Below are 11,467 nucleotides of genomic sequence, written 5' to 3' on the forward strand. Positions count from 1 at the left end.
CCGCGCCACAGGTTTTTTTTTTGCTTTGCCGTTCTGGCCGCCCCGTTTTTGTTAGTTTGTTTTTTTGCTTGGGGCGGCCAAAAAGCCAGAGCCGGCCCTGCCTCCTGAGGTCTCTTCCAACCCTAATAGTCTATGATTCTAAATGCCTTCCCTCAAGATAGAGCAAGTAAGCTAATTAAAACCATAGAAACCAAGGGACATCACCCCATCCCCATCCAAGAGAGCAGCACAGTGCCCTGTCCTGCCTTGGTAAAGAAAACAATCCAGTTCAGAAAAAGAAACCACTTTTCCCACTTCTATCCCCAGACTCTTAGTTATTGTAAGACATAGGGAATTCTAAGTGTCCTAGACTGTAAAGTATTCCAAAGTAGACAACTCCTGAAGACTCACTAAACAAGTAAAAGGATGCCAATAACCCCTGCCACAAACAAGTGGTTGAGGGTTTCCAATTTTTGGGAACCATATTCCGGCACTGTGCCAAAGTCACCCCCAAAACAAAAGTGTCATGGTGCACTTGCATTCTGGATAGCCACAGCTCCAGGCACATCCCATGCAGAGATTATTCCTGCAAGGACCAATCTCTGGATGCAGGTTCATGGTGGCGTATGGGGGAGTGGACAGTCCATTACTGGCTTTAGAGCAATATCCTAATCAGGGTTGAAAGTAACTTAAAGGACTTACCAGTACGCTGGAGTCCTGAGCGGGGCGGGGCCTCAACTGGAAGAGGCATGACCTCAACAGGAAGAGGCAGGGCCTTTCAAGATTTATAGGCCTTGGGGCTCCAGCTGTGGCTGGGAGCCCCAGGACCTTTAAATCACCCCGGAGCTACCAGCTGCAGAGGCGTATGGGAGCCCTGGGGCTCGGGACAAATTAAAGGTCCCGGGACTCTGGCCGCTGCGGCGCTCCAGGCCCTTTAAATCACTGCGGGAGCCCTGCTGCCACTACCCCGGGGCGGCAGGGCTTGGGCTAGGGCTGGGGTAGCGGCGGCAGGGCTCCGGAGGTGATTTAAATGGCCCGGGGCTCCAGCTGCTGCAGGGAACCCCAGGCCCTTTAAATCCCTGCCAGAGCCTGGCTCCCGGGGCTCCAGCAGCTGGGCTCGGGTGGGGATTTAAAGGGCCCGGTGCTCCTGCCACTGCGGGGAGCCCCTGGCCCTTTAAAGCGCCACTGGATCTCCGGCAGCGGGGCTCGGGCGGCGCTTTAGAGGGCCCAGGGCTCCCCGCAGCAGCTGGAGCCCTGGGCCCTTTAAATCACCGCCGGAGAAGTCGGTCCAGTCCAGCACAGTGTACCGGCTTACTTTCACCTCTGGTCCTAATAAGCACGGCATGCCCTCCAACAGCTAGGCTTTATCTTGGAAATTGCTTGCGATAATAGAGGAACTGTCCAAGGGCTTCTTGCTGTAAAAATATGAAGCAGAGCCAGGACTGACTGGGAAAATTCTGCTCTACACTCTCTTGGCTCTGAGCTCATCTGCTGTGTTCATTGCTGGAGCCACCAGCCAGAGCTGGGTCCAATGTACTTTTTTTAATTTACTGAACCTGAGCGTCTTCTGTGTTTGAAGGTGGGTGGAGAAGTCAGGCAGCTGACTAAGGGTGAAAAGCACCGAGTGCCACATAAAACATGTCCTGAAAGGAGAGGAAAGATAAATATTGACAGTTTAACCCTATCACCATCTCCTCAAGAGCGATATCAGGAGAGTGTTTGAAATTCATTCTCAGCAAGAAAATGGAAAAGATTATCTGACTGCAAATGCACACAACTAAAGGGACAAACGTGGCTTCAGTCCTTAATAGCCTAAACTGAACTCTTGTCAAAGTGGAAAACTTGCTGCTGCAGTACTTAGACAATGATGGGAAGCTTCGTTTATGGGAACAGGAATTGGAGAGAGAAAAAAGGAACGGCCGTTTCTGCTGCAGGAAGGAGCTTTCAGGAGGAAGCAACAGAGGGTCCTGTGGCACCTTTAAGACTAACAGAAGTATTGGGAGCATAAGCTTTCGTGGGTAAGAACCTCACTTCTTCAGGGGCATCTGAAGAAGTGAGGTTCTTACCCATGAAAGCTTATGCTCCCAATACTTCTGTTAGTCTTAAAGGTGCCACAGGACCCTCTGTTGCTTTTTACAGATTCAGACTAACACGGCTACCCTTCTGATACTTTCAGGAGGGTTACTGCAGCCATGTAACATGAGACTGTGGGAAAGGAAGGTTCTGGAGCACCTGAATACATCCTCAATAGCCTATCACACATGCTCAGCCTCCTATTCCAATGTAGGCTGACCAGATAGCAAGTGTCAAAAATCGGGACAGGAGGTGGGGGGTAATAGGTGCCTATGTGAGAAAAAGACCCAAAAATCGGGACTGTCCCTATAAAATCGGGACATCTGGTCACCCTATTCCAATGCCTCCAAGTTCAGCCTGCAAGTGCTTGGTCCTGGGCCTGACAAACTGAGGGCACGAAGCCAAAGCAAGGGGCAGGGAACACCTCTAACGTGCAGGCACACAAGCTATTTGAGTTACAAAGTTCAGCAGGCAAGAGACAGTGCTGCAGAAGGGGCAGAATCATGCCAATTTGGAGGTGACCAAGAGAGACAGGCCCAGTAAGCTTTAAAGCACCTCCTGAAACCAGAGAATTCAACTGAATTTCAGCTGAGCTGGGGGGTGGTGGCAGTGAATGAACTGACTGTCAGTGCAGAATGTTTCTCCTCCTCCCCTACCAACTGTTTTGAATGACATAAATCTGAGTGGGAAGTCATTGAAGGAAAATAAATATGGAACTCCAAGATGATGCAATTTCTGCCTCCCTACCTTCTCTGTAAATTGTTGTTTCCTATTGCTAATCCCCATAGACTCTTAGTGTTAAGGGCCTGGACCCATAAAGGGACATAGGTATGCTGAGCATTGCAATGCCTAACTTTTAGGCCCCTAAAAAAAATAAAAAAATTAAAAAAAAAAACCTCATCACTGGAACAGTGCAATTCACACAGCCTGTGCTAGTCACAATGAATGGGGAGAGAGAGGCACCATGGAATGCAATTCACCAAAGCCAGCATGCTAGGCGGGGAGCTGCCTAAGTTAGCCAATGACAGATGCTGATGAGAGGGATGTATCCTAAGCTCTGCCCTATTCATGGAGCTAGTCACCTAAGTCTGGGCTGCAGGGAAGTGCCTGTCTTTGTTTGTGAGCCACACCCAGGACCCCCTCTCCTGGAGTCAGGCAGGTTAAGTCATTTCTTGTGAGAATGAGTTAGGCATCTGCCTCGCTCCACACAAAGTCGGGGGAGGTGGTGGGGGTGCCCACTTCATTTCTTTTAACCCTGTGGTTAGAGCACTTACCTGGGAGGTGGGAGACCTAGGTTCAGTTCCCCCCTCTGTGTGATGGGGCAAATGGGTTTGAACCAGCATTTCCCACCCTACAGGTACATGCTGTGACCACTGAGCTATAGGATAGTCTGGTGTAGGGCTCCCTCAATCTCTCCTGTTGAAGCTGTTCCGTTGTGTACAACTACTTAAAGAGTCAGAGGGCCAAAGAGAGAGAATGAGAAGGACTCTATAGTCCAGTGGTTAGGGCACCCACCTGGGTGGTGGAAGACCTAGGAGCCATTCCCCCTGTTCCAGTGACCTGCACCACCAGCAGCCAGATTTGGAATGAAACCTGAGCCAGTAGCTGGCCTCTGAGCACTTTGTCAAAAACTTGCTGCCAGGATGAATCATAGAATATCAGGGATGGAAGAGACTTCAGGAGATCATCTAGTCCAACCCGCTGCTTAAAGCAGGACCAATCCCCAGACAGATTTTTGCCCCAGATCCCGGCCCCCTCAAGCATTAAACTCACAACCCTGGGTTTAGCAGGCCAATGCTCAAACCACTGAGCTATCCCTGTTCATAGCCACAGGGGTGGGGAGAGGGAAAGTGTGATCCACTAACTCTATTAGAACCAGCTCTGTGTTGTGGGCAGGGCTGGATCTCTATTAGGAAGGGGCCAGGATATGAGCAGACTGTTGGAGGTGTTCAGAATCCAATGCATTTGCCCAGGAAAGGGAAGCTGGAGACAGGGCAATCATTTGCAAGATAATTAGCAGAGTCTTGGTTTCTCCATCATCCTTTGACTATCACACTCTTTTGGGGGTCCAGCAGGTAAGTTGCCTACTCTAGGAGAGGTGCTCATGATTTTGGTCACTAGGGGGTGATGCTGTTCTTTACTGGATTTCGCTAGCCATTATGTCCAGTGGTCTGAGGCACATATGATGGCCCAGAGATCTCTCAGAGCTTCCATTTTATGCATTTGTGCAATTGGTCCAACCTCTGTCAAGGAGGGTGAGGTTCTGATTTCTGTTCTAGCTTGTCATCCCTCATGGCCAGAGAATGTCCTGTGTGGAGTTAATCTTTGAAGGAAGTAGCCAAAGCTCTGCACAGAGAAGATGGTTGGATGTACAATATGATTAATGTAGTTTGGGTAACTGGCAGAGTTTATGGGGATGAAGAAAGTAGCTCTCTTGGATTCCTCCATAACTGTGGCATATTTCTTTCTGCACAAAGTCCCTGGGTTGTTGTTGTACAGGAGCAGGGTAGGTTCTCTCACCAGCTGCATGGAACCTTCTCTGTTTTGGCCCGCAGAGTAAAATTCACTAGGACTTAGTAAAATTAACTGCTACTTCATATTTACCCTCTCCTAAGCCCTGAGGTCCCCAGTAAGGTCATCATTTAGATGTTTACTTACTTAATTGCCTGAGTGAGTTTTGCAGGGCACACAACTGGCTTTGTTATTTGAATACATTTGTGCCAGAATGCACTTGTGTAATAATGTAAAAATTAATAAAAACCAATTAACAGTTCCCCATTAAACAAACAACTATACAGGTAGCAAGGTTAGCAATTTCAGAGTGCTGCTGGGGAGACCGCAATGAAGGATTTCCAGCTGTTTGAGCAATGCAGTTGCTAGCAAGGCTACATGGGAAAACTCAGATGAGGTAGTCAGCCTTCCAGCCATCTAAAAATTTTGTTAGCTCCTTAGGGCAGGGACCATGTTCCCCTTTGTGTGCCGTGCTGTGCCAACATAAGAAACATTTCAGTTTTGTTTTAATTTTCTATTTTAAAAAAGTATGTGCAAAAAATTTTTAGTCCCACCAAACACACATTTCACCCATTGGTTCCTCCAGTGCCAGAACAGCCGTGTAATTTTTTCCAGGCCTTGTACTGGAAAAAAAGAGAAGTGCTGCTATTCTAAGCTCCTCCCTTCCCATCATGGCTTCCTGTGTGCCTTACTTCTGCCAATCAATTACAGTCACTATCTCAGCTTTCCTCTGGCTCTGTGCTGCTTTCCCTCTGTTAGGAAGAATAACCTGGCCCTCCAGTCAAACTGGACAAAGTATTTGGGCCCTTCTGCAGCCATGTCCATGAGCGAGCGAGCAAGCAAGCAAAGGGCAGAAGAGAGTGGCTTGTTCCACTCAGTCCCCCTCCAGAGAAGCAAAACAATGCAGAGTAGCCTAGTGAACAGGCACAGAGCACCTCCTGCTGCTGGCTCCAGTGCTTCCAGACCCTGCAGCTTGCTGGCTTTCTACCTTTTCCTCAGAGACATGACTAGTTTTGTGACAGACAATGCAGCCAATGTAGTTCAGACAAGGAGAGTGTTGCATGAGAGCCATATGTTAATATCACTATTTGGTGCACATTCCTAAATGATCTTTAAAAAGACTGAGAGAAACAATATCAGGTCATTTTATATATAGGCTTGATCCTGCAGGGTGATGTATGTGGCCTAGAAGTTTATGTTCCAGAGGAGCCCAAACGAATGGAATTCTATTACAATTGTGGGCATTATACAACCTGATAGATACTAAGAATACTGTTATTCCCATTTTACACACAGGGCAACTGAGTTACAGGAAGGCAGAGTGACTTGCCTAAGGTCTCACAGCCACTCTCTTGCAGACTCAGGAATAGAAGCATCTTCCCTGGTGCTACAGCCACTAGACTCTGGATGCATGTATGAGAGAGATGTAGGTCTTACACATGCCATCTCTTCCTCTAACCATGTGTGTCTATGCCCAGCATGGGAAGCGAGTGACTAGAGGCGCTCAATGTATCTTGAGGTCAATCAGGCCCAAGTCCTTTCTAGAAACCAGAGAGGTGTTGGGAGAACCAGCTAGGTACAACGGTCCTGCTTCCATTCTGCCATCCAGCAAGAGCATAAGAGAAGTCTAAGCCCATCTCCCTGGCTGACTGTATTCCAGGCATGCTGGCAGGCATTCTGCAACCCAGCAGCCACAGAGATGGGCATGGCTGACTGGAGTCTACACAAAGTCTGCTAGGCAGGCCCACCGACAGCAATTCCAGGCCCTAGGGCAGGTGCTGCGCCTGCGCTGCTGGGCACGCTTTTTCAGCACGGCCAAGGCTTCCAATGCCCACCCGGCTATCTTCGCCAGTCCACTGCCGGTACCATCCCACGCATGCCTAGGAGTCCTGCGGCCCACCTGGGTAATTTAAAAGGGGCTGGGACTCCCGGCCACAGCGGGCCCTTCTAAATCACCCAGACCCCTGGGTAATTGCCCCCTTTGCCCACCCCCCCAATCAGTGGGCCTGCTGCTAGGGCATATGTTGACCCACAGGTCTTGTCATTATTACTTTGGTTCTCTGAATTTTTGTCTCCTGCTTTATGTATCTGCCCTCAGAATAGTGAAGGGAAGAGGAGTTACCCAGAGGTAGGGGGCCAGATGAAGCCTGTTAGTATCACATTTTCCCTCTGCAGCCCTTCCAGGAGTAAGATACGCCTGCACTCAACACAGACTTGTTTCGGCAGGGCGGCGCGGCGTTGGGGGTGTGTTTCAGCGGCGCAGCGCTTGGGGGGGGCGTGTTATGGTGGGGCGGCGCTCTTTTTTTTTTTGCTTGGGGTGGCAAAAAAATTAGAGCCGACCCTGACGCTACCAGACGGTAAACTCTGCTGTATCATTGTTTAGCACCGTACAAATCCTGATAGCTGCTCAGACTCTTGAGGTTCACTGAGCCAAAGCGCATAATGGCTAAAGGATCCTGAGAGGTTCCGTTACATTACAGCTGTTGACCGGGTACAAAAGGAATCTGCCCACACACGTAGAGTCTCAATTTAAAGTGAAGCCTCCCTCCAACCAGCAACCAAAGAAAAAGTGAGACCACAAATACCCTAGGACAGACCTACCTTTCGGAATCAATTATGGGACCAAACACAGACGAGTGTACACCCAGCTGTGCTCAAGAGCCCCCATATGATTGACCCTAGCATAGCCTCTGCTGCTGGTGTTGTCAGTGGCTACTGGTGTGGTGCTCTGCTCTTGTTCGATGATGATAACAGATGGCTGCGTGCGTGTTTCCTCTGTGTGCTGCCCCAGTTCTGCGCAGATAGCTGACACAGCAAACCCTGAGAGAACCCCCAAAGACCACAGACTCTAGTAAGGTACGAAGGAACCCAAGCCAGGTTTATTGTCAAACGAAGCACAGTAATAGTTTCCCGTAGACTTTCCAAGACATACTACGAATTTGTGACCCCTGGCAATGGACCGGCTCAGTCAGTGGCGGGACTTTCCACTGCCCCCTAGGCCAAAGATGTGCACTCCGGGACCTATTTTTATACAGTTACAGGTCAGATTACTCATCCCTACTGACATATTGAAGTACAGCCCCTTGACTCATTGGGGGCTGTCTCCCTCTTTGATCATGTCGGTTCAAACAAATCTATTCATCATGTTGCTCTTTTGACCCTGTCTTTAAGATGCACCTGCCTGTTCCTTGTTATCTCTGTGGAGTGTTCTGATGCCATCTTGGCACAAGTTCCTCTTATTAGCACTTATGTGTGGATGCACCTGCTTCTAGCAACCCTCTTCTTGCCAACTTCTGTGAGTGGGGCCTGCCTCTGGCTCACAGCCCAGCTTTTGCTTAGCAATGCCTGGAAGTACTTTGGTTCAGGCTTCAGGCCTCAGACTGGGCCTTTGACACAAGAGTTTATGTTTCAGGGCCTCATCTTACTACAGCAGGTTTATATCCCCACCTTCTGGGGGAAAACACATGCCTGATGCCAATTGCCCCTAATAAGTCAGAGAGTTTCTTGGAGGATACTGACAAGGCTAATTGATGCCAGCAGCTGTAGGGCTTCTAGCTGAATAAACCCAAGCTCACTAGAGGCTGTGCTTGGTCCATCCTGGGTTCTCCTCACATTAGAAGCCTTTTAGAACAATACAGTTTTTTAAATGACTTTCTTCCCTGTGTGCGCCCAGGGCTATATTTGAAGAATTTATTAATTTTTAAAAATAAATTAAAAATGAAGCTTGACTTTAGTTACTCAAGTATCCAGTCTTCTCCATCTTACTGAAAGTCAGTTGTTCCCTGCAGGTTTAACTTCAGTGCAAAAGTCTTTGTGCTGAAGTCTGATGGGACATGGAGACAGGCGTTTTTGGAACACAGCTGCAATGGCGCCTGGAACTTGCTGGCGCTCTCTTGTTGCAGGAGCTTTGAATTCTTGCAATGACATGAAAGTAGAAGGTGGGCTTGGGATGTACCAGACAGAGTTTGTTAAACATTTGGGAGTTAGCATAGGCTGTTTGCCTACCCTGATCACTATTCCTGCCTATGGGCCTATTTTTAAAGGTTGTAGAGAGCTGAATGCCTCTAGAACATATTAGAAATTAATTCAGTAGAATGAACTAACTAAAATCACTAAATCTGTGTTCTCTACTAACAGACCCCTCGCTCTACAGAGTTTACTTGGCTAGCTATGCACTAATATGGCCATCATCATAATACTAAATCACCTTAGGAAGCATAGCTCATATCACAAATTAGGAAAAGTCCCTGCAATAACGCTTATTATTTATACATGCACTCAGCCTCCTCAATCCAGTGCTTCCATGAACCAGGAGAGCAAAACTTGGTTAGATCACTACCATCAACAAAACACTGAAATAGCACTTTAGCCTTAATGGTGGATATATTTTACATAACACATTGGAAGGGGAGGCGGAGAAGGAAGGGAAATCCATAAAGTGCTGGATTACTTTATATTCCAGAGTGCAATTTATTTTAAAAATCCCAATTTTTTTGTTAGCATCCATGAACACCTTTTTTGTTTTATTAGAGAGCATTAGAAACATAGCTTACAAAAATTATTCCCTAATCCATTGTCCTGTATAATTGAAGACAGGACAAGTCTGTCCATATTGGTATGCTTTAGGACAGAGGTTCTCAAACTGTGGTCTGTGGACCACCAGTGATCTGCGAGCTCCATTCAGGTGGTCCGCGGATAGTTCCCTCTAAGGTGCACGCCTGGGTGTCCGCACACAAGAGAAGGAAGGGCCACCCACCTAATTAGTGGAGCCGCGCAAGTGTGGCTCCACTAATTAGGTGCCTGAACCCTGGAGAAGACACACATGTAAGGTGAGGTGGTGGCCTTGGGGGGAATAGGGGGTAGGGGGGGGGGAATTTGGGATGTGCAGGGCTGCAGCAGCCAGAGAAAAAGGCGACTTTCCCCAGCTCCAGGGCTGTGGCTGCTGGGGAGAGACGGCCCTCCTTCCCAACCCCAGCTCTGTGGCTGCTGGGGTGGGGAGAGACCCTCCTCCTTCCCAGCCCCAGCTCAGGGGCTGCTGCGATGTGGGAGAGAGGGCACATCCCTTGCATTAGAAAGGTAAGACTACTGATATTAAAATATGAGCTGCGTGCTTTCATTTGTAGAACAAAAAAAAGCTTATTATTATTATTAAAGTTTTTTTTATATATAGTGCTTCTATCCAAAGCACTTTACAATAGTTAGCTAACAGTACAAACAACATTTGGAAAGATCATTAAGTGGTCCACTGAGACCCTCAGCAATTTTCAAGTGGTTTGTGGGGAAAAAAGGAGTTTGAGAACTACTGCTTTAGGACAGTCGTTTTCAGCCTTTTTCGTTTGCTGACCCCTTAAAATTTTCAAATGGAGGTGCAGGCCCTTTGGAAATCTTAGGCATAGTCTGCGGACCTCAGGGGTCCATGGACCACAGGTTGAAAACCACTGCTTTAGGATGTAAAGGTACTATATTAATGTATGAGATAAATTCATATAGAACTATGATGATGGGGAAAGACTTTTAGCGTTTAGATATTATAGGGAAGGATGCTGCAGAAAAAACTAGGATAGAACATGTTTCCTCCCACCGCCACCAAAATTAAGCACACCTCTATCAGACAACCTTTTCCCCCCACTGTGAATCATCTAAATGACTTGCAATAGAGACCCTTACATCTCAACTAATGATCTGTGGTCCCATGTCTCAGAAGAGAATGCTGATCTTACTTAGACATTAAAGTGTGAAAAATGATACTTACAAAAAGATTTGAGGGCATAGATGTTTTGCCCATGTATTCGTTATTGAATTCCACTATGGCCTTTAAACATTGACCACAGGAAGTTGGGAACAGTTAGAAAAAGCCGGTATGTTGTCTACATAATTGCGTTGGTATAGCGCTATCATCGCAGCTGATGTGACCTTATTAGGATAGCATCAATCTATGCAATTGAAGGCTGCCACTTCCTTCCTCCTGCCCAGATAAATCGGTGTGATTTCTTTCCTTTTATTTTAGGAAATTCAGGGCTGAGAGGGAGCCCTGGTAAAGGCTCAAAGCTGCAGGTGGGGACTGGGGATAGATAGTTACATCACAATAACGTAATCCCCAGAAAAAGAGGGAGGGGGCATACGCAAAGAACAGCGGGGGAGAGGGGTACATACATTTCTTGCATGGCTGGGAAGGTAACGCAGCGCGGGGGGGGTTTAGAGTCCATGCATTTCCTGCATTCCTGGGGAGGGGAATCAAGGCACAGAACACTATGTTGGGGAACAGCACTCCCTGCATGGTTGGGAAAGGAAAGGATGCCAAGTCCAGGCAAGGGCTCGGGAGAGGAGTGTGAGGGTGCTGTGACCTCCCGCCCTAGCAATAAGTCTTCATTCAGCCTGGCAGCTGGGCGGGCTCGTGAGGTGTCTGGAGTGGCTGCCAGCCATGGAGGCTGGGCAGCCCTTACCTGGCCCGGCTTGCTGGTGTAATTGAAGGAGTAGATCTCCTCGCGGTTGATGTTCACCGTCCCTGCGTAGATCCGGTCGAAATCCGCCGCTTTGGTGGGGGTGGGTCGGCTGCTCCTTCCCCCAGCCGCGGTCTGCAGCTCTTGCGGCAGCACCCCCAGGAGCCAGGGCAAGCCGCAGAGCAAGGCGAAGCCCGCGGAGCCGCTCATGGTCCCCGCGCCGCGGCTGGCTCGGGAATACAAAGTGCCCTTTTAAGCCGCCCGGAGCCCGAGGCTGGCTACAGCTCCGCGCCGGGCTCCCAGTGCGCTCGGCTGCTGCCCCATCCCCTGCTGCGCTCGCGAGCCGCGGCTGCTGCTGCTGACACACTGATAAAATATTGATACCGGGGCCGGACTGGTTTTTCTCCCCTCGCCCTCATTTCCTCCCCTGGAGGGGCTGCGGCTCGCTTCTGCCCCTGCGCCCG

The 11,467-nt window shown here is 48.8% G+C and overlaps 1 protein-coding gene across 2 annotated transcripts in view; it reads right to left on the reverse strand.

Moving 5' to 3' along the window:
* Nucleotides 1–11,213, reverse strand: part of SIDT1 (SID1 transmembrane family member 1) — a 95,429-nt gene extending 84,216 nt beyond the window's left edge. The window contains exons 1-2 of one of the 2 annotated variants that reach the window (XM_024202427.1): nt 11,158–11,213; nt 11,007–11,121 (exon numbers count right to left, since the gene is read on the reverse strand). In XM_024202427.1, the coding sequence (XP_024058195.1) occupies nt 11,007–11,121; nt 11,158–11,213 (171 nt within the window). Of the gene's footprint in view, nt 1–11,006 lie in introns of both variants that reach the window. The other variant, XM_024202426.1, reaches the window with a different exon arrangement.
* Nucleotides 11,214–11,467: the final 254 nt, after the last annotated feature.

The sequence above is a fragment of the Terrapene carolina genome, unplaced genomic scaffold (genome assembly GCF_002925995.2).
Source record: "Terrapene carolina triunguis isolate 2854851 unplaced genomic scaffold, T_m_triunguis-2.0 Scaffold242, whole genome shotgun sequence".
In the NCBI taxonomy this organism is placed as follows: domain Eukaryota; kingdom Metazoa; phylum Chordata; order Testudines; family Emydidae; genus Terrapene; species Terrapene triunguis.